Source organism: Struthio camelus, chromosome 5, assembly GCF_040807025.1.
Source record: "Struthio camelus isolate bStrCam1 chromosome 5, bStrCam1.hap1, whole genome shotgun sequence".
Lineage (NCBI taxonomy): Eukaryota > Metazoa > Chordata > Aves > Struthioniformes > Struthionidae > Struthio > Struthio camelus.
This window is the reverse complement of record NC_090946.1, coordinates 80,358,686-80,381,593: the sequence shown is the minus strand read 5'-3', so window position 1 is coordinate 80,381,593 and position 22,908 is coordinate 80,358,686. Positions and strand designations below refer to the sequence as shown.

General features: G+C 48.4%; 2 protein-coding genes across 3 annotated transcripts in view; both read right to left on the bottom strand.

The window, feature by feature from the left end:
• Positions 1–3,699: 3,699 nt before the first annotated feature.
• On the bottom strand, positions 3,700–13,785 carry GNPNAT1 (glucosamine-phosphate N-acetyltransferase 1). Of its 2 annotated transcripts, none has more exons than XM_068947532.1 (6): positions 13,551–13,785; positions 8,312–8,499; positions 7,541–7,603; positions 6,828–6,955; positions 6,242–6,303; positions 3,700–5,310 (listed from the first exon to the last, which is right to left on the bottom strand). In XM_068947532.1, exons 1-6 carry the CDS (start codon positions 13,562–13,564, stop codon positions 5,163–5,165), a joined length of 603 nt encoding a protein of 200 aa, XP_068803633.1. In that variant the 5' UTR covers positions 13,565–13,785; the 3' UTR covers positions 3,700–5,162. The 2 variants fall into 2 exon arrangements, with proteins under 2 accessions (XP_068803633.1, XP_068803634.1); XM_068947533.1 differs by lacking the exon at positions 13,551–13,785 and adding an exon at positions 11,490–11,584.
• A 3,209-nt stretch (positions 13,786–16,994) lies between these two features.
• The window catches only part of FERMT2 (FERM domain containing kindlin 2), a 92,453-nt gene continuing 86,539 nt past the window's right edge, over positions 16,995–22,908 (bottom strand). Inside the window, 4 exon segments of the mRNA XM_068947531.1 lie at positions 16,995–18,324; positions 19,908–20,049; positions 20,435–20,559; positions 21,133–21,153. Of these exon segments, the coding sequence (XP_068803632.1) occupies positions 18,151–18,324; positions 19,908–20,049; positions 20,435–20,559; positions 21,133–21,153 (462 nt within the window). The 3' untranslated portion in view covers positions 16,995–18,150.

Genomic DNA, 22,908 nt, shown 5'->3' with positions numbered 1-22,908 from the left:
GCTGTGGGATTGATGAGGAGCTTGTTTACTTTGTAGGAGCTCTGCCTCACTCTGTGTGTTCAAGCCAAATTGACCACGCCTGTGACTTACTGATCTTTGCTTAGTCACTGCTCCTCTGCCTTCTCCTGTGACTCCCCAGAAGCTTGCTGAGCAGCAGCCCCTCTAGAGCAGCTCTGAGCCCTTAGCATGTGTCAAGGTTAGTGAGCTCTTAGAAGTAGCTGGCAGATTCTGGGTTGAAAACTACTGACTGGATTAAAACAGTCTGCTAGAACAGACATTGGTGACGCCTGAGGAGGAAATTCTCTTACAGTAAGTCAAGCTGAGCAAAAGCAGCTGGGTGAGGCTTTATGGCCTAATAATCCCTTCTCATACAGAACATGAAGGCCTTGGAGTGCATGCAGGGAGAGCTCACACCTTCGGAGGAGCTGAACCAGCAGTCAGGAGCACTTTTGCTTTTCTGCTGTCTGTCCCTTGCCACCTGGTTTGGTGATGGAGCAGCATGGAGCAAATTAGTCAAACTTTTTTTTTTTGACGCTTCATTCAACTTTTAGCTTGAAAAGAAAGTTTTATCTCTTAAGAACTATAACTTGTCAGTCTTACAGACCAGCTCAGCATGTAGTGCTGGTTTTGCAGTTGTGGGGTTTATTATGTGCTCTTAAATTGACTCTCTTTAAAATAATCCTTCTGGGGCTGTTGGGAAATAAATTCCCAGCTGCTTCACCACTTACCCCACAGTGTTACCATAAGACTGTAATGGCTACTTACTCATGCGATGTGGGGTTGTCCATGTCTGTTGTGTGGCTAACCAAATCCTGCCAGCTACAAGCTTCTGATGAAACAAGGATGGGAACCAGAACTTCAGTGTAAAATTGCTTCCAATTTCAGCCCCTCCTGTGGTCCCTTGAGAAATGGTAGAGATGAAACACAGATGGACCAACCCTATTGATTCATCTAACTAGCCCCTGCTAAAGAGGCTTGTTCACGCATAGTCTGGTTCTGTTAACTCGCTAGGGTTCTGGTGCTTCCCTGGGGAGACTGTTTCACAAACTGGCAAGCTTCATGACTAAGGCTTTCCCACCAATCTATTTTTTTTTTTTTTCATTCCATGACCCCCTACTAATGCTGCCTTGAGTCATTCTAGCCTGCCTGCCTGCCTTGCAGATCACAGCCTCTCTGATCCTGAGGGATTCTGAGATTAGGTTTCGTCATGCATGCTACTATTAAGCCTTTTATTTAAAAGTTTTTTGAGCTCTTCTGTCTTCGCGTGTTTCTAGTAGGTATTTCAATTACGATGTGCTTTCTGAAGCTCCTGAGGAAAAACCAGAGGTGAAAATTGGTAGCAACTATCCCTCTCTGCGGGATAAGGATATTGCTAATCCTGCCTCAGATTCAGGCACAAAGCTGCAGTACCCAAATCTTTGGGGCTCCACAGCTCTGTTAAGTGCAAAAGTTTCTTTTCCTACTTGAGAGAGACAGAGTAAGGGAGCTGGGGATAACATCTCCTTATGTGGTGTGGGGAGCTGTTAGCCAAGAACTGACCTCCTGAGGAGGAGGTAAGGTTAAACCTCTGGAGAAGCTCAAAGGCATCTCGCTGATAGATTTCTGACATGCTCCCCTGGTGTGGTGTTCTCTGGGTGGGCCTTGTTCTTTCCTGTTGAGCCAAGTCTACTGTGGATAACTAACAGGGCTTCTTCAGCCCTCACCTGGGAAGTGAGACAGAACCAAGGAGCTGAAAGGGCTGGGTTTGGGCCCCCCCCCCCCCCCCAAATGCAAATTCTGGAGCATGTTAACCTTGTGATTTGGGAGAGCACCCAATCCTGATGTGCCCTGCCCTCCCCCCCAGCACACAGGCAGAGGGTTAGCATGAGGCTGTTCACCTTGTAAGATTTTTTTACGTAAGTAAGTGAGGTGTATATGACTAGCCATTAAGGAGTAAGGGTTTTAACTGACATGCTACATAAGGGGATTAAAGACTACAGTTTCTGACCCAGGTATTTTTTTTACAGGGCTGCTCAGTGCTTTTATCTTTTGAGGAAACAGCCCCATGCACTCAGGAGCCCTGCTTATTTCATTCCCCTCTGCTGCCCCCAAGTTTAGGAGATGCCTGATGTATTTTACTACCACCTGTTAATGTTTCCTTTTTGTGGCGTTCTTCTAGTTCCTGTGAACTGAGAGTTTAAAATACAGGTACTTGAGTACTAGGTGTTCTCTCAGCTGGCTGTGGCATGCCTAAAACCACTGTGGCATGCGTATGTTACCAGTTTGGGTAGTATCAGCTCTACTGCATTTGACTGCACTTTGCAGAGACCTTCCCATGCCTCCAAAGGTGGCAGTGTTTAGGCCTTTGGCTGGCTAACACTCTTCCAAGGCCTTTGGGCACAACAGGCCAATTTCTACCCTACAGCTCACAGTCACAAACATCTCAAACTTTCCTCATGTGGAAGATTGTATGCTTAATCCAACTTTTCTCTCTCTAGAAGAGGACGTTGTGACAGTCTAACAGTGAACCAGGTATGACAGCACCTTTTCCGGCTAAGCATAAGCTTCTGTAACTGCAGCTGTTTTGGTAGTGGTAGTTTACCAAGGTTGAGCATGTCACCTCTGTCACAAAGAGCTTTTCAAAGCTAAAGGGATGGTGATGAGTTGGAGTCCTCCCAGCAAAGGCATTGTCATGCAGCCACAAACTGAAGCTTTCAAGCTAATTCATTTGTTTTACAGTGATCTCAACTGGGTATACAATCACCTACCTGCTCATCACATATACTGATCTTGTCATTAACTCATAATGAGGGACCTGGAGCTGCTTAGATGGTGTAGGTATCGTGGAATTCAGATAATCCATTTAAAATTAGTGGAAATTCAACTTTGATTAAAACTGAGAGGCAAGAAAATCCACCTCAGTCAATCTGGGCCTGCATAAATTAGTAGCTGATTTATATAATAAATAGTTCAAGTCTGGGGGCTTGAGAGACTCGGCTCTTCTATCAGCAGAGCACGCATGGGAGAGACCGAGCATCTCCCCAGGTGAGAACACCCTCCTGGCACCATGGGGTGCCTGGGCTTAACCACAGCTCTGCTGTGGAGAGCAGAGGGGCCCTTGCCATCCTGTGGCACTTGTGTCACCACCTGTAAGCTCTCTTAAGCCTCCCCAGTTGAATGCAAAGTTGGATGGCCTGAATACAGGGACAACTGAAAAAAGAAGAGCAGGCCCATATTGAGCTCCTTACAAAGAGGAGGAAAAAATCCATCTTTTTTCTGGCCCTCCTCACCCTAAGTAAGAAAAGTTTAACCAAGGTTGCCATCAGGGTCGCTCATACCAGGGTTTGCCCAACGTGCCCACAGGGAAGAAGGAGGCTCCCCAGGCATTTCTGGCACAGCTATCTGGCTGGCTGGCTGGCTGCAGGCCAGGTATTCCAGCTCAGTTTTGTGTCTGCAACCACACATAGGCTCTAACACCCAAGTGTGGGAACTGGAGAGAGCAGAGGCCATCCTTTGAAGACTTGCCTCCCAGAAGTCATACCTGTGAGGATGCAAATGAGCATCTGACACATGCTTAAAATCAATATGGAGTCTCAGAAAGAATGTTATTGTCAAGCTAGGGAAAGCCAAACAAAGGTATTTGCAGCTGCCAGTACAGCTCTGGAAAGGTACAGGCTCACACCTCTAGGCAAAACACAGTAATACAAAAACTAGACTAGATAGATTTGGCAGTCTTCATTTATTCAGTTTAAACAAAGGGTTTTTTTTTTTTTAAAAATAATCAATAAATAAAACATAGACATCACCAAGGAAACACTATATTGAGTGGAGTACCATCAGGAACATTAAATAGAACCCCCCCCCCCCCCCCCACCACCACCACAGCTTAAAGTAGCTCTCCACACCACAATGGAAAGAACATTTTGTAAGGCCTAACTGTTCACAGACAAGACTGGCTGTTCTGTACGAACCTTCATGTATTTATAATGCCCTATTCATAGATGCAGGATTTGTCACTCCCTTCACACAAAACACTACTGTTGAAACAAGGGCTTTGTACATTATTTGCTTGCCATCAGTGGCAAAAGTGCTAAAAATCATTTATCCAACATTATAGCAAGAGGGATGCTCCAAAGCAGCAACAATTTCTTGGGACCAGGATCTGGGATTTCTCTGCCAGTTAGCAATGCAATATGCATAAGTGGTTACCAGCAAAACCACCACGCGCCTGGCCCTAAGGAGTTCAAGTACAGCAAGTTGGTCAGATGTGTTCAGTGAAGCCGAATGCATTACTGCCTTTTCACAGACGTAGGCATTAACTGCCAATCCCAAATCACACTCTTGTTGAATATTAGCGAGCGCCCCACTAAAGAGGGGATATATTCGGTCTGTCAGACATTCCAGTTTCCCAGTTACCTTCGCCCTGTCAGAAACCATGGGTTTGTTCTGTCAGAAAACAAGTAACTACCCTGAAAAACCTCATAGTAGAATTATCAGCTAAAGTGCAGGGCCCCAGCAGTACTAAGTATGCATCCTTTTACACTCCAAAGCGTCAGCTTTAGCACAGCCCGTAAGGGTCTCCCCTGCCGGCGCTAACCAAAGTTCAGTTTTGGAAGATAGTGCCTATAAAACTTCAGGTACATTAACATCATTAACATCAACAGCACTTAAGTGAGGTTTCATGGAAAGAACAGAACAAATTCCCATTCTGTATCGCTGATTCTGTGCAAGAGAAGCGTTCCCTACGCAAGTTACATCTGCCTTCAGTGAAGTACAGACAGGAGCACAATTCCATGATCTGTACTTTGGCTACCAAGAAAAGAAGCACGAAACTTTAGAAAAATACAATGCAAGAAAAAATTTTGAGATAAAAATATATACCTTTGGTTAAAAACCATCCCTTTAGCAAGATCTTTTGTAATCCAGCTAGAACAAAAAAGCTTCACTTTGACGGAACAGTAGTAAAAATTAGTTCTAAGAGCTCATTTCCTACCCCAGAGAACCCTTCTAAAATGTCAGTAAGGTTTTTTTTGCAGGTTTTACACATTTGATGTTGAGTATTTATAGGGATTGTTATATTTGTAGTAATGAACTATACAGATTTTCCACGAAGAGAATGTTTGTTGCACAAGCTCCTCCACCAACAGTCCTTACCAAAAAAAAAAAAAAAAGACTCTAAGTTTTTAATTAAAGAACCGTTGAAACATGTAGTTTTCTTCAGACACAGAATAGCCAAACTTCTTATAGAAAGCCACATTTTTTGGCAGACACTCAAGAGTAATTTTGTAACAGTTCAGTCTCTTACTGAGCAATGTAAGGGTGGATGTTAATCTGGAAAAGACAGAAAACCTGTGGTTAAAGGAAACAGATCTGAACACTGAATCAGTTAAGGTTTAATTAGCTAAAGTTATCAGTGGAAGCCACTTTTGAAAATAAACTTAAGGACGTTTAGATTCCTATGAGAAACAGAATTCAAATTTTCCACGGGAAAGACCACTTGACATGCTTTTAGTGATCCTGCTTTTCTCCTAAATCTCACTCTGCAGAGAATGACGTTCCACTTCAGGTATCAGCTAATTTTCCCATCACAAACACATTTGGTAGATCCACCTATTTCATAGCATGTTATGAGGCCATTGCAAATGCCTGCTCACCACAGAGCAGCTCATCCCCAGCCTTAGTCCTGTAATACTGAAGTTTTACAGCACGCTACAATTTCCCTCGGTACGCAGGGTAGCTTCCCATCCCAAGGAACAAGGATGGACCAGTGCCCTGGAGGCGATTTTTGCTACTGCTGATCAGGACCTCAGCTTGCGCTCTGCCAACTAGTGACACCTTTTGGCTAAAAGCTTTAAGGTATCTCGGCAGGGGATGATCTGCCAGGCTAACCTTGAGAAATCCTAAAATCCTGCTGTCAGAGTTCTGGCGAGCCATCCCGTGGCGACAGCTGCCTTTAACTGAGCACTACATCTTCCACAGAGCACAGAGGACAGGCAGGTGGCAGGCTGAGGGCAGTAACTACACATTACCCCCAGCACCCAAAAAGGGACGGGCTCGTTCGGAACAACAGCCACTAACAGCCACTAATCATCTTCCCCTGCCTCAATGGACTGCAGCTTCAAACTTTCTTCCTACTGCAGAGGGTCGGTGCACAGACATGACCCACGGTCATGCCGGCACTGATCAGCTGCTATGTTCACAGGGTGGATAAGGGGCTCCCGGCCTGTCTGGTGTTAACTGGCAAAGATGGTGAAATACTCACAGTTTACCAAGCTGCTTTCCTCTGCATTCCCCGCTTACTACTACATCTTCTATCCTTCCTCTCTGTGAAAATACAGGCAAGTGTTAGTTTAGCAGCACACTGTTGTGTTAATTTTCCTATTTCTCTATGAAGTGTTTCATGCTTGAATTTTCTGCTAACCGGATGTAAACTTCAGTAACGCGTCCTGTGATCGCCACATTCGTCACGTCCCTTCCAGCACCCAGAGCAGCAGGTGCAGTCACGCCACAACCGTTCTCTGGCTCCATTTCACACATCTGACTGGGACTCTACAGTAGCGAGATCCGCAGCCATCTACTCCATGAGAACCAAGTCTGACTAGTTCAAAAGTTACTGGGAGGGAGGAGACCGGGACAGGCATCAAATTGCTCTTTTTCTTAGGAAAAGCCAGAGCTTCCTTTTACTATTTAGCTGAGCACTCAAAGGAGAGAGATGTTTCCAAAATGCCTTCGCCACTGACTCAGTAGAACATGCTTTGTCACAGAGTAGCGCCATAAAAATAACAAATGGATGTAGTTTGGGCACAGGATCTTTTTCTTCACGTTACAGCTGCAGTGAGAGAACGTACCTTTGCACAGGAGTGAGTGAACTTGTGTTCTATAACCAGCGTTGCTGTAGCAACAATCTGTCCAAGATTTGTATCTTCTATAACAGTAACATAGTAATCTCCAGATCTCTTCATGTGTTCAAATGTTTCTGTGGGAGCAGACAGACATTAAAACAGTCACTTCTAACACTTGCAACAGATGCTGAATGCAGATCACTGAAGAATTCAGCATCACAAGCCAAGATGCAGCCAAGACACCAGAACCTGAAAGCCCCAGAGTCAGACTAACCCAAACAGAGACAAAACTCAGAAAAAGGAGAAATGAAACGAATGCCTTTTCCTTAGCTGCCGGGAGAACCTTCCTTCCCCAGCATCTCTACAGAGGTACTAGAACCAAGGTGGCAGTACCTACACTAGGTCTTCTTGCATCACAAGCAGACCAGTGAAACGAGTTCATAATGCTAACAATCTACAATCAACCATCACTGACTAACCTGTTATGCCCTGCTCAAAAGCAGGTATACGATTTAGGCATGCCCCAGCTAAGATGCCCCTTGGGATAGCAGGAGCTGAATCCAAAAGTGAGTGCCAAAATCTGCCCTAAAAGTCTAAAAAATCCCTCAGGAATCGGGCAGTCAAGAGTCACACACCCAAGTAGATTTGCTGTCAGCATCAGTATCTTTTGGTCCCAGCAATCTCTCTGGAAATGGCAGATGAAATAATGATATACTCACTGATAAACTGCTCTGGGCTTACAACTCCGGTTTCAGTCAGCTGACCCAGAACCTTAAAAAAGCCTGTTATAAAAGAGGAGGAAAAAAAAAAAATCAGTGAGGTATAAAGACACACAATTAGCTCCAAGAGTACTGAACAACCTGAGATGGCTGTCTGAAGAGTTAACAGCCCCACAGCACCATCTAATTCGCTTGCATGTAAAATGCTGCATTCTGCATATTATAGAACTAGACTGTAATCTTAAAATCAAACTCATGCCTTGAGCTATGCTGAAGGACCAGCAAACGCATCAGTAGCAAACTGCAACTTGAGTGCAGAAAAAAAAATCATGCATTTAGGCAAGAAAAGTATAAGCCTGAAATTATCCAAATATTAAGCTATACACTCAGAACAACCTTTTAAGTACCAAATCTGAAGAAATCTTCATAAACTAAAATTAATACGCTGGCTTACATTATTAAAGGGAACAGTAAGAATGGCTGTACTCCCTGTCTCAAAGGGTGGTGAACAGGAAGCCATGGATTACCTCTAAGATCTGAGTTTTAAGACTGGTTTCAAGTTTATTAACATGGTAGACGCAAATCTGAATGTCACCTAGCATACCAGCAATCATTCTAATGCCAAGGGCTCAGATTCCTTACTGATAAAAATAAATAACCCAAATCAGATAAAACAAGCAATTCTGAACTACTTGGAGATAACTCAGGAATATATATTATCTAGTCCAGCACCCAGCTTTAGTCCGTAATGATCATTAAACAGGATTCTACCTCGGTTTAAATCAGCTGTGCAAAGTGGTCTCATAACCAGGCCATCTCCTGGATCTAAAGGAGAAATAGCAGGAGAAAACGGTGCCATGTTCTCACTCCAGTCAAGTTCGTGGAGGATATTTGGGTCAAACATTGGTGTGTCGTCAGGCATCACAGTTGCAACAGGCATCATGGCTGCAACAGGTGTTCTGAAAGAGAACGCATACTGATAAGGGACGTTGTTTTGCTATCATTTTAATATCTAAATATGCTATTTTCCCTGGTGGTTATGTTGTGCCATATGATGCTCCCAGGGATGTAAAAGTAAGGTGGATGAAACCAGGACTTACTCACTTTTTCTTTCTAGTGAAACTATTTAAACTTTGCCAGACTAGGACACAGGGTTAAACAAAGAGCACACACACTGACGCAGCGCACTTTATCTAAAGCCAATACAAACAGAACTTTTGTGTTTGTGCTAGTGTGCTAGAACCAGTGTTCTTTTGGAAAAAAAGACAGCTAAGGCATCGACTAGGATACTTAGCCTCTATATCCCTTTAAAAAGGAAAACATCCAGCACTCTCAAGAAACGTTGCTAACATACTGTTTACAGAGTTTAGAGGTAATTGGCATAAATATTCCTCAGATTTTAAACTGGTGGTAGGAATAGTACAACTTTTTAAACTAGTTCCATTACATATAAATATTTAGTTTCTCAGCCAAGAGCCACCACACAGATGAAAACACAGATGATACAACAGCCTGCACGCACTCTTATAGTCCATGAAATGTTTTTCATGCAGTCACGTTTGCTTTGTCTGTTCACAAAATCAAATGCCATTTCAGCTATAAAGTGTAGTGCCTTATTGTCCATTAACAGATAAAATGTAAAGCTGCCAAGATGATGGTGAGCCACCTGTTAATGATTAAAAAGAGAGCTGGGAATTGTGTATTATTTGGGGTTAGGGAGACAAGGAAGCAAAGGGATGTACCGTACCGATTGCTAGATACAGTAAAATTACTCCTACTTTGTCCTCTGTGGAGTATCTGGTGATGTTTCTAGAATGAACAGAGCTTATCACAGGAACTTCTGAGACTAGACTCTTTACGCATCTTCAAATTAACTTGGCTGAACCACAGAAGATGTGCTATTCACACACACAGTTGGACAGGTGAAAATAAACACCACCAAAAAAAAAATCTGACCAGGAGGAAGACTTTTCAAAATAAGATATCTTATAATCCTGTTAAGCTGCCTAGAGAAAGTGCAGAGGATGTTATCTAGGAAGCATTTCAGTGTGACTGCAGCATGCACACTTCAAAACAGAAGGCAGCTCTGGAAATCCAGCTGAAAAAAGCTTCTTAAAAAAGAAGTCCATCTTTTTTATGCCACCTGCTGGTATACACTGGCCTTTAAATCCATATTCCCTTAAACAATCTTACATGTAAGTGTAAAAAAAGTAACTAAATAGTAACAGAAATTCTCATCCCACTTGAATTTGGAAAAGGAAACAGCAGGAAAAATGAAGCGTAAAAGAAAAACCTTCATATAGATGGAGAGTAAGAAGCGAGAATCTGAATTTTCTGAGTCCCAGTTTTAAGCTTCAGTGATCGGATCATGCTGATACTCGCAGGAGAGCGCAAACCCATAACTAGTGTTTCAGTTATGTCAGAGCTAGGCAAAACTAAAATCTCCCTAGTTAAAGCAACTTACCTGACATCTCTATTGCTAGACTTCAGTTATTCTAACATTGCTATTTACCTGCCCATTAAAAAGCCTTCCTAGAATTCATGACTATTCATACGAATGTTCAAATAACGTTCTATGCAGAATAAAATAAAAATAAACAAAAATCAAATTTATCTCAGTTCTGGATTACAGAATACTAAGTACACACATCAGTAGAACAGCACATGAAGCAAATAAAAAGTGTCATACTTTCAAAGCAGCCAGTATATTTTTAACTAAAACAAAAAATGAATATTTATTTTCTAAGCTACCACAGGCACAGCCAGAGCAGTATCAGGTTTGAACCAGAAGCTTCACACATTTTCTGGAGTTAGGAATATCGTTGACTCAATAGAAATGCATTGGCCAATTAAAAAACTTTATCAATACACAGTGAGGAAGAGCTCCAGCCCGTTTCAATGAATCGCCAACTTCCCCCGCAGGCCTACGGGGCTTTCAGGACGGAGGTTTGGCGTTGGCACACACCAGCAGGCCCCAGGGGAGCTGGCGCAGGAGGCACCTGTGTACCCCGGAGCATCCTGGGCTGTACCGGTATCTGTCTGAGCGTCAACGTGACGCTCTGCCTCCCGCTCCCACCCCACATCCCTCCGCTGTGCTCTTTTCCGGGAAGCGGTAGAGTGGACGGGAATGGACTAAGTCACATCTCGGATCCTCCCGAGCCCCCGCTGCTTGTCAGAGGGACCCTCAAGGGCAGCGAGCGCCTGTTGGGCCGGAGCTCGGCTCCAAGGGGAGGCCGGGACAGACCCCAGCCCAGCTATGGGTGGCCGTGAAGAGTCCCGCAGACCCACACGCGCCCCGGGGTGGGGGTGGAAGGGACTCACAGCCCCCCCCCCACCCACCCAGCAGAAACAACCTCTCAAGGGGGGGGTCCCCACCACCCCACACAGCCCCTCGGGGGGTCCCCACAACTGGAGCAACCTCTCAAGGGGGAATTCCCACAGCTCTGCATGCCACACACAGACCCTGAGAAGGGGGAGGGGGTGCCCCCAGCCCCCCCCCAGCTGAAACAGCCTCTTGGGGGGGGGGAACATAGCCCTGCACCCCACACAACCCCTCGGGGGGGGGTCCCCACAGCCCCTCCAAGCACCAGGAGCCTCTCGGGCAGAAGGTGGGGGGGTATCCCATAGCAGAAGTAGCCTCTCAAGGAGGGGAGCCCCCCCCTCGGGGGGGGGTCCCACAGCAGACACAGCCTCTCGAGGGGGGCTCCCCACAGCTCCGCCCCCCACGCAGCCCCTCTGGGGGCTGCCCCCCCCCCCGAAGAAACGGCCTCTCGAGGGGCTCCCCCAGCCCCCCCAGCACGCCTAGCCCGCCACCGGCAAGGGAGAAGGGGGGGCCCCGCCGCCGCCCCCCCCACGGCCTCTCCGCCTCACGGCGCCGCCGCCGTCGGCGGGAGCAGCCCCGCGCCGAGCTGCCGGCCGCCCTCCCACTCGCGGCGGCTTCCCACAGTACCGGCTCCGCCGCCGCCGCGCGCTCCCGGCCAACGGCTCCAACCGCCGCGCGCTCCCGGCCAACGGCTCCAACCGCCGCGCGCACCGGCTCCGCCGCAGGCGCCGCACGGACGTGGCACGGGGTGGGGGGGGGGGGGGGAGGAGGGAGGTAGGAGGGGGCGGGGCCCGGCACGCACGCACGCCCGCGCGCAGCCAATCGCCGCCCGCCGGCCCGGCCCGGCCCCGCCTCCCTCGCGCCGGGAACACGGCGGCTGCCCCCCGCGCCGGCCTCGCGACCTTCGGGCGCTGCCCCGCCCCCGCGCTCGGATTGGACAGAGCGCGGGGCGGGGCGGGGTGGCCACGCCCCCTCCTCCCGGAGGCCCCGCCCCGCTCCCGCCGCTCCGGTCTCAAGATGGCGGCGGCAGGCGGAGGCGAGCGGCGCCCGCGGGCTGCGCGGGGATCGGCCGCCGCTGCCTCCCGCGTTGGGCGCCGCCGCGAGGCCCCGTCGTGGCCGGGGAGACTCCCCGCTCGGCGCCGGCAGAGCCGCTTCCCCGCACCGGCCGCCCTGGAGCCGCCGCCGCGGGCGCGGTGGGGCAGGGAGCGGGCTAGGCCGCGGTGAGGCCTGCGTGGCGCAAGGCCTGAGAGGAGGCGGGAGCGGCGGCGTCAGGGCCCGGCCCGGTCACGGCCCCGCTCCGAGGCCGCTCCCACCCCCCGGCCGGGTCCTGCCACCCCCGGGCCTCTCCCGCCGCCTCTGTGCAGAAGCATGGGCCGGTGGCCCCCATCCGCCGGCGCTGGGAGGGATAACGGCCCGGTCAGCGCAGGTCTTCCCACGAGATCCGTCTTTTGGTTGGCTGTGCAGCAGCTCCTTGCTTCCCCCTGGGCAGCGTTTCTGGATGAAACGTAAAAACCAGGGCCTAGGCCACATGAGGTCACTACAGATCCAGAGGACGCTTTTTTTTTTTTTTTTTTTACAAATCGCTAGGCAGTTCCCACTGTGTTTTCTCTCATTTGCCTGCTGTTTTCCTGGGGGTCCAGCCCCCAAATGCCCTCCAGGAGACTGCTCGGCGGCTTTGAGCAGCTGCCCTCTTATCCAGAACTGGCTGCTGCTCAGGGGTACCTGCGGGGGGATGGCTCAGATAAAAGCACTGTACAAAGGTTTCTTTTTTAAATGTGAAATTGCAGGTGGCAGCAGCTTTCATCACAAGAGCATCAACTGCTTTGATGTTTTCCAACTCTGGTGGATTAGTTTTGGAGGCACTGTTGCTCTGGTTCAGCGAGACCTACTGCCCGGCACTGGGATGGGCCTTGTTCAGCCCCAAGGCCAGGAATGGGAGGACAAAGGAGTTTTTGTCTTCTTTCCCTCCCAATAAAAAAATAACTATTAGAGATCATTTTGAGACTTGGCTTCTGTTTTATGAACAGCTGAGGTCAAGCCGTGCATGCCGCGCAGAGCGGGAGGCCTGCTGAACGAGATAATTACGCGTGTTCCTGAGGCATGATTTTCATTTTCCATGTTTCTTCCCCCTCTTCCTCTACCCTCAGAATGAATCATGCTCTGTTACCGTGGAAACAATCAATCAACATTACTTAATTTTCACTTCTTTGGCCCCAGAGTGACCAGATGACGCTCACCGACCTCCCAAAGCCCGCGGGTGATGCTCGCCCCCGGCTCGCCCGGTGCTCAGCTCCTGCGGGACCGGGGGCTGCCTCGCTGACTCACTGCCACCAGTAACCTTTCGTTGCAAGGGAAAAACGCAAACTGGCTTTGAGCTTTCTCCCTTCCTGTTTTTTCCTTGTTCTGAGGTACAGAGAAAACTGGGAAAGGTCCCATCCATGCTAAAAAGTGAACAACCCGTCCTGCTTCCACACGTTAAAAGAAACTGGAAAGCGCCGCCCTGGCTGGTTGGGTTACCCCAACGCGTGGAAGCGTTTCCACGGGATGAAAAATGACAGAAGATGATTCAGCTTAACTCCCTCCACGATACCTCTTCTTCTATGGCAAGGTTGGCTTGATGTGAGGTAGAGTGTGCGTTTTACCTAAGTAGCTGTGGAAAGCCCGGACCGTCTAAAAGTGAAACCATACCTTAAGGAGGCCATGCGAATGACCACAGGGGGTCAGCCCAGCTCTCTTCAACAGGGCTCGTAGCAGACGCCTAGGACCTGTGTGGGAACACGGCGCGTTTTGAACCGGCCTCGTCCAGATACATCCTCCCAGTTTCCGGCAGTCAGCAGCCTGGGGACACTCTGACCCGGGACATACATCCGGCTCAACGGCCCCTGAAACCCTCTTCCGTGTCAGCAGCCCAGTAACATTTGGCAGAAGGGCAGCAAAGGGATTGACTTCTCATCAAGGTGGGGCTGCCTGAGCGTTACACCCTCCCCGGGGATGTCTAAGCCCTCCGGCAAAACCCGGGCCGGCCACACAGGGAGGGCAGAACGGTGCTGGCTGGTCGGCTGGTTCTCAGCTCCCCCAACCCAATAACTTTTTCAGTTCTTTAGCTAATTTTAACCACACTGGAAGGAGACACCTATGGTCTTACACACTTTGCAAAGAGTAGGCGGCCATTTAGTGGAGTAGCATTGGATTCGTGCCCCCATCAAGGGAAAACTGGATGGTGGCTCAGCCACTTTGCTCCTGAGAGTCCTCCCAAGAAACGGGTTTCGCTGCTCATAGGAAGCTTGGTGTTGGGCACGTGGCTGCTGCGGAGCTCTCACCTCTCCCCGAGATGTCTCCGAGTCCTGCTCGGTGGCTAGTTTAAGGTCAAGCAATCGGGGCCAGCGAGGAGTCACAGCAGCCAACAGGTAAATCGTCCTGCTACCTCCGAAGCCAGCACTTGGTTGCTAGAGAGCAAGGGGAAAGTTAAAATAATTCATCTCCGCTTGTGTTGCAAATGCGCTCGCCTCCACCGGTTCCACTGTGGCATATTTTGTCGCAGGGGGAAAAAAAAACCCCAACCAATAAAGTGCTATTCTCTGGCTGCTCCGCTGGAACAAGGCAATTACAAGGCACGGAAACTGCAAATTCATGACCGCGGGACAGTCAGAAAGATGGGAAGGCAGCCATGCACTTGCTTGATGGAAACGCCTGAGTCTGAAACACACCCTGCTTTATGAGGAGAGAAAAAGCTCTTTCCTTTCCTTTGGCCCTATGACACAACGCACTAAGAACGACTAAATCCTTGCCGCGAGAAAACTGTTTATGTTCTGTTTTGGAAACAGATGCTCAGGGCTCGGTATACCCAGGGACTGGTCTCTTTGGTTCTTTTTAACCTCTAATAGATGAGGTTATGGCCACTCACAGCTAAATTGTGAACAAGAGCGGAAATGGCCGAGGTGCGCAGAAGAAATGCATAAAACAGCTCGGTGCGCTTGGAGCTCACGAAGGACCCAGCGTCCTTCGCTCAACCGCAGGCAGGAGAAAGATGCAGCCGTGTCTCCCCAGGTGTTGCCCATGCCTTAGATGGCTAGCGATAAACTAAATACCTCCTAGAGCGTAATAAAGCTGTAGGGGAAAGCTGGCAGCGGAGCTCTGCAGCGATCCAGATGGCCATCTGGAACGTGGGAAATAATGGTATTTCTTTGGGGCTTACGATAACATTAGTGCCGTTATGAAAGAAGAAGTGCGTCTGGAACGTGTCTACCTTGCTGGAAATAATTATCCAATCTTTAGCCAAGAAGCCAAAGATAATTTCAGTGCAGGGGAAAGGGAAGCGTTAGAAAACGCAGATGCGTAGCAACCCCCAGCGCCGACCGGGGAAGCAGAGGATGCTCTTGCAGCCTGCGAGCTGCGGAGGCCGGATGACGCGCGCGTCCTGCATCTTCAGCCCTGCTCAACTCTCCTGACCGTGGCCCGGGAACAGATTTGGTGCAGAAAAATCCCACCTGAAGCTAACAGCGGCGCCGCTCCTTTACGCTCACTTGTCCCATATCCGGCTCCGAGTCAGGCGCAGAGCTTAGAAAAGCTACGGCTCCGGTTTCAGCAAGAAAGCGTCGCTTGTAGGAGCACGTGCCTGCCGCGTGCCCGCGCCTGCCGCGAGCGCGTGGCCCCGGGGCGAGGCCAGCGCGTTACGCAGATCTGCGACGGGTGGAAAAACTCTCCCGAGCCCGTTTTGAGCTCAAAGGCAAAAACATGTGAAACACTTTCAACGTCTCACAGGCTCTGGCCGTGGGAGGAGGTTAAGGCAAACCCTTCGCTGGGGCTCTCGAAACGCCGGATGAATCACCCGTCACTCAATTACCGGGGGCTTAAAAAGCCGTGCGAGGCTCGGCCGGCACCCCAGCTGCTACCTTCCTCAAACAGGCAGGCAAAGCCCCGGCGTGCATTAGGTAAAATTTTGGGGGGGGGGGGGGGTGTTGTTTTGTTTTTCCTCCCCGACAGCCAGTTTGCATCAGTCCTGACCCGGGCCCAAGCATTAGGCAGTGGCGAGGCTGGGTCCGTCCCCAGGAGCCGGGCGGTTGCTGCTGTCCCCTCCCTCGAGGCTGGGTCCCGTCCCAAGGCTGCATATAAAGATGCGCTGAGGATCTGAGGGGGGTTCGTCAGGTTTCCCCCCCCCACACCTTTTGCAGGGCAAAAAGGCTCAGCCGCCCTCAGGTTGCACCGCATCAGCGCCAAAGCTTCCTCCCCTCTGACAGCTCGTTTTTCAGTTGAGATCCCCCCACCTCTAAGGCCAAGCAAGGATGGGGAAACAAATCCTGCGAAACCTGGTGGCCTCCCGCCGCCCCGGCGTGCCTCCCCCATCGCTGCCGCGCCACAAAGACTCATTCAGACAATGTGAAAGGCGATTTTTGGCGGTCTGGTTATCTCCGTGTTAAGAGTGAGACTGGAGCAGGAGCAGAGAGCTACTTGGCTTGTTCAGCCCGGACGTGACGGGGCGGTGGGACAAGAGCAGGAGACCCTGCAAGGGGTGAAGGGCAGGTGTTGGCGGCACCAGGCCTGCAGTGTAAAGGGTAAGGCTTAACGAACTATTAAGTGGTTACAAACTCACCAGGGACAAAAAAATGCGGACTGGAAGGAGATTTTTGGAACTCTCTGAAGAGCTTTTTCCAAAAGTCGGTCTTCCAGGCAGGGCGATGAAGGGAGGAGGGGGCCTGAGCTGGTTTAAGATGGCACCAGATACATTCGTGGAGATGGACGTCTACCTACACAAGAAAACTCCCCGAAAGGAAACTCGAACGACTACCCGAGGCCTCGGTTAGGTTAAAGAGTGTTTGAGAAGAGCCGGGTGACTCCCCGCACTAACCGCGCCGGCTTCGCCCAGGCGCCGGGGCTGCGGCAGGGCCTCTCGGAAAGGTCCTGCCCCGCTGCTCCCCAGGCACCACCTGGGCACGGGCGCTTTCCAAACTACCTGCTGGGGCCAAGCCTGCCGCCTTGAACTCTCCTGCCCTGTTCCCACGTTTTGCTATTTTGCTTTTTTTTTTTTCTTGCAACGCTGGCCCGGGGCACAGCGGTGGTGGCAGCGTGCAGGAGCTGCGCCGGGCTCTGCCGCAGCACGGTTTAAGCACAAGAACCAGAAATGGAAACTGCGTATTAAATAAAAGATTTTACTTTTATTTAAAATAAAATGCATTTATACATAGTCTTGAAACCACAGACTACTGGAACACAACACTGGTTATTCCTTGGTATTAGGTGGGGCAGAAGACCCCCTCACCATTAGTGTTAACTCTGCACCGGTGTAGTCAATGGGGAGGTCCTGACCCCAAGTAGCAGTTATTGAGGGTGTCGTGGCACAGCTCTGAAACCATACTTAACTTAGATAAAAACGTACTGGGCTGAAATTGGGAGGGGGGGGGATTGTTTTTAGGTTGCTCCCCTCATCCCTTACAGGCGTACTATAGTTAATGCTGATACACCAGATCTATGCAATATTCTAGCTGGCTTGTGAGACTAGTTAAAAAAACTGTACAATTTTATAAAATTTGTGTTTTTACATTAGTTACACAAAACCTATACTTCATAGACCTTTACTTCATATTGTAATGAAAAAGTTTGCATATCATAGGCAGAACAGTGACTATGCTGGTGAATACTAAAAGTGTCATAATACAATACGGTGTAAAAATAAAAAAAAAAGACAATATAAATGATTATAAAAAGGAAAGTTAACAAATAAACCAAGCTATAACAGACTATCAGAAGATCATCTTCAAGGCCACACACAACTATCTTCAAAATAATGTCAAGCACCTGTAGCAGTCCTGGTGCATGTAGTGTGAAAGTAAAGATCAAAATTCTACTTATGGGTAGGACAACTTCAAAACAGGAGGTCAAATTTACAGAATAAAAAACACAAAAGGAAATAAAACACTCATGCATTAAACATGATAAATAGACTTCATATAGCTTAAGCCCTGGATGGCTTTTAAAGAAGATGGCTTAGAGTTCTCTTGGAAATTTGGCTATTTTAAGTCAGTCAAATCTTATCCTGATCTGCCCATCATATTTTGTATCTAAAGGCTACAGGCAGAATTACCTGGCCCAGATACTGTCTTGTTATAGCAAATTAACAGAAGTGCTCATTAGTGCACACAGATTAACTGGTCTGGTAATGCAAAAATTTTCATGATAAAAAAAGATACATTTCAAGCTTACTTTATTAAGCAGCATATTTCAAATAACAGCTTTTTAAAGTTAAATATTAATATGGCCATGGGGTTTCCTCTCGGTAGACAGTACATCGAACTCACACCCAACCACTGGTCAGTTTGTAGAACATCTCTTCATCTAAACTTTCGTTCTGATCTTTCGCTCGTGTCGACAAGAAGATGTAGCCACCAATGAATTCATGAACCACTTTGCAATCCACCTCCGTGCAAATGAAGGACACCCTAACATCATCTGCAAACTCCACTGTTACCTAGAGCGCAAAAACACAAGGGTTAGGTTCACCAGGGCTTTCCGAAGCAACTTACGCTGACTTACGCTCTTCCTCTCTGTGTTGTTTTCCTTCTCTGTTAAACCAGATGCCTTTTGCGTTGTCTAAACAAAGCACGGCCATGCAAATCCGGATGCAATGATTATTGTTAAAATGTTTAGATACAGAAATATCCTTTATTGCTGGGAAAGAACAATTCTCCTTTGCCTCAAAGATAACCACAGAGCTGTGTTTGTACCTCTCCCTTGCGAGCATGTGTACGTATTTTCTTGGCCTAGAGAGGAACAGAGACCGCAGAGAGAACTGTTAAGGGCTGGGATTGCTTTCCAGGTGGCTAGTTTCCCCAGCAAGCGTAGTCCACCTTTGTAAGTTGAAGTTCTGCAGTAGACATTTTTTTTTTATGGGGACTGGGGGAGCTCTTTTTACAATGACTAAATAGACTGTCCGTTTCTCGATGCCCATTACTTTTTCCTTCCCCCAACACTGACAGCTCTGCAGGACGGGAAGCTGGGGATTTCCTGGCAGAGTATCTGCAGTGAGGAACTGGGATATCGGGGCTTGCAGAAGGGGTCAAAACCAACACTCTGAGGCAAAGAGGGGGCTGAACAGTTTGCTAGCAACTCTTATCAAGCCTCACACACACGAGAACAGCCTTCAAGTATCCCTGTGCTGGCTGGAAATTTTCATCAGGTGTTGCACTTGAAAGGACCACAAAAGGTTTCTGCGTCCAGTCTTAACGGTTGGGTAAAAGCCCGTCTCAGAGCCTAGTCAAGTGTCTAGTACCACTTTTCATCAGCTACACAAATGTCTGAGCTGTACTGCAAATCAAATGAATTTCCATGTGGTAAGGCAAAGTACATTTATGCCATCAGTAGGGATTAAGTCTGGTCTGACTTTTAATTCTGAAGTTTCATTTTGTGTAGCTGCCTTTGAGTGGGTGTTCATATGGACTGGAAAAACCTGTGATGCATTAAAGGTCTAAGAGGCTTAGGTAAAGAAAGATTCTGTTTTCTTGTTTTTTAAGGTTCATATTCAACTCCAACAGAAGTTAAGACAAGCTCTGCTAGATCTCTGAGGAGGACAGAAGGCGGCGGAGCAGAAATTATTTCACCTAGATGCAGAAGACTGTCATCCTGGAACTACCTCCAGAAGAGGTAAAAAACTTTAGAAAAAATATATAATCATTTGGCCTGTGCCATCAGCCTGCCCACCCGGACCAGGCATGTGCAATGCAGAGAGCTTTCGCTACCACCCGAGCAGTGGTAAAACCCACCACCCAGCCTCCTGAAGGCTCCCGAACTACATAGCCTGCGCAAGATAAAACTGCCTTTGAAAAACAAAATTGGATCTGCTTTAAAAAATGGCAACCAAAAATCTGACTTTTTAAAAGCTGACTTACCAAAGTCAGCTTAAAAAACATGACAGTCCGTGAAACCAAGAGCAATTTCTTTTTCATGCAACAAAACCGGGGAAGTGGCCTAGGTGTAGCATACAAAGCAGATCTTATTGACAACCAGCTTTGTGGCGGATATCTCTGGCCGTGGTGTGAAGAGTGCCTGCCTCACCATTTTAATCTCCCAGTTTACATTCCACTGCTTCATGTTGCTGAATCGCCACGTTTTGACGGCGTCGCCCGTGCTCGCATCCATCCGTATCAGTCTGTTGTAGGCGATTCCGATCAGCTCCTCCTTCTTGCCTCCCTGGAACCTACGAGACGAGGATTAACAAAAGCAAGCCTTGGACGGAGATCAAAATATTTTAAATTCAGTGACCGAATTAACTTATAAAACATGATACAAAGTGATTAATACTTTTAATTTCAGTTGCAACGCAACTTGCTATCCTGGAGCTAAAGACATGTCATTGGATGAGTCTGAAAGTACTTCTGCATTCGCGTTTCCTAAGCTGTATGTGGAAATCATCTCTGCCTGAAGTTACAGTTTTGTATTGTTCTGACAAGTCACAGACGATAGGTTTTAATCCAAGTATGTCACTCCTAATTACAGTGATCTCCAGCAAACTCAGAATAAGAAATGTACTCTCGATAGTTATTCATGAAATACTACCTGTTCTGTTTAACAGACCCACTGACCTTGCAATGAAATGTGTGATGCCAAATTCTGGCAGCGACTGCCAAGCTTGAATAAATCGCATCTTTGCTTCAATGAGACTCATCTGAGCGACGTTCTGATGGGCCTCCAGTATCCTCGCCGTGATCTGAATGCGATGAGACACACTGGCTTTAGGCAACTTGGCTGCTTAATGACGTCTCAAATGTTACGCCCGGGACAACAGCGCGAGCAGGTAACAGCTTGGAACGCGTTTGGGAATTGTGCAAGTCAATGAGGGTGTTAACAACACAGATGATTTACAGCTTCTGCACTGAGGTCGTATTTCATCTCTTACTGCTTAAAGACAGGGACCACGGCTGCCGTGCATACACAGCAGGTAAACGGTGACAGGGAGCTGCTTTTACTTGGTGTCCCTAGATACATAAAAGCAAACATGGATCTGGCCTGTCTGAAGGCAGAGAGTACTCAGACTCCTCTAGTTTAAGATGCAGGACGTGAGCAAATTTCTCACTCCTCATACCAGGGGCAAATGTCTGGTATAAGGGTCCTAGTTAGTGGTTTTGCAGCATAAATCCCTGGGGACCGTTATAAAAACAAAAGGGGCCCGAGTGTCACAGGGTGGGTAGCTTTTTGTTACTCTTTAATTATTGCTTTCAAAAACAAGGGAGTTCTAGTCTAAGTTACAACTTATCTTAATTTTATTGTTGCTGTCACTTACCAAGTCTCTTACATAGCCTGGCTGTAGATGGCAATGCGAAAAAAAAAAAAAGAAAAGGAGGCAGAAAGAAAAAAAAAGCAATCAGAAATATGGCAACAAAGCAAAGAAAAAGTGTAAATTATCTGCAAACCAAAGTTCAAGCAAAAACCATGCACAATTTCTTAGGCAGAAAAAGCAGCCAAAGTGAACGCAAGCACGAAGAGGGAATGAGCGAGCACAGATTCGCCCCTCGCGCTGGCCCTGTCTAAACCCTCGCGAGGTCCCGTCTGGCCACATTCTCGTCCAAATGGTTCTGAACCCAACAGTGGCCAAAGGGAAGGGAGAAACTGCAGGATCGGAGGGCGAACTCCTGTTCTCACCCTTCTCTCCCCGTTTCTGCAAACCCAAGTTTGCTTATTCACACAGGAAAGGCCTTAAGCTCAGTAGCTCCTTTTATCTGAGATATGCAGAAAAATGATCCGCACGCCGTTGCGTATAAAATCTGCCTGCTAGCTAATGGCTACAAAGATAAAATCAAACGAGCGAAGCAGAAGCTGCGCAGGAGGTCACCCTTCCTCCCGGGGGCAGGCTGCCCCCGAGGCTCTCCTGGGGACGCAGCTTGCCGCTGGAAGCAGCCCCAGCGCTTCTCGGACGTGAAACCGCAGCAAGGCGCTGCCCCCGGCCGCGTGAACTCAGAATTCACGGGTGACTATTTGGAAGCTGTGAACGTGAACCCCTTTTTTTTTTGCATTTATGACTTGGCACTCCCCAAATGCAATCTGCCAGCCCTGCGCTGTGGCAATGGCAATGTAGAGGGGGGGGGAAAAAAAAAACCCTAAATACCTAAAAAGGCTTAAAAAAAAAAACTTAATAAAACATTCAGTTCTCAACATGCCAGCTGGGAGGAGAAGGAACGTGAGCACTAAAACGCGCCGAACGTTCAAACCCAACCACCTCAGTGGGCAGCAATCTCGAGTTTGCAGTGCCCACTGATCACCCCTGTTCGGGCGCCGTCGGCGGGCTGCGAGGGCTCTTCCTCCTCCTCCTCCTCCTCCTCCTCGGCTGGACCCTGGCGGCCGGCAGCTCTCCGGCCCGCATTCCTCGCATTCCCGCTGCCGCTGTTCCTCCCGGCTGCCCCGTCGCGCGTGCCGCTGGGAAAGGGCCCCGTGCCCATCTCTGCGGTTCGACGGCCGTTACTCTCCTACCTAGGATGCGTGCACGGGTAAGCAAGTTCTGCAAGCTAATATTTTTCCAGGTGCCTCCATTTTACAGAGCTCCAGCCTAGAAGGTATTATATATGTTAAAAGTGGATATTTATGCAGTCTCTCCTCCATCCAAGTGGATATAAAGGCTTATTCAGAAGAATAATAAGGGCTATATAAAATCTAACTGCGCTGCCAGGAAATCATCGTACTGTGCCAATAAAAAGTTATATTTTTCCTGCTTCTCTGAGTTGTAGCCGTCTTTTTGGTCTGGAGGGATCATACACAGCCCCAGCTAGCCCAAGTACGCTGGCTGCAAATCTCGAGCTGAATGACTGAGTCGCTGAAAGGCCACGGAGCAATGCCTGCCTTATTTCTGCTGCTGTACTGAAATACAACGTCTTTCAGAAAGTCATGCATTTTTTTTTTCTAGCACAGAACAGTTCAGCTCTGTCATGCGCTGCCTGAACGTAGCGCAGAATTCAAGCCCGAGCCACACTAACTTCAAATGAAGCGACGTTTCGAGGGCTGGCATTTTGGAAGTAGTGGAAAAGCAAAGAGAGAAATATGCAAAACGCGTTGCAGCCAAGTCTGT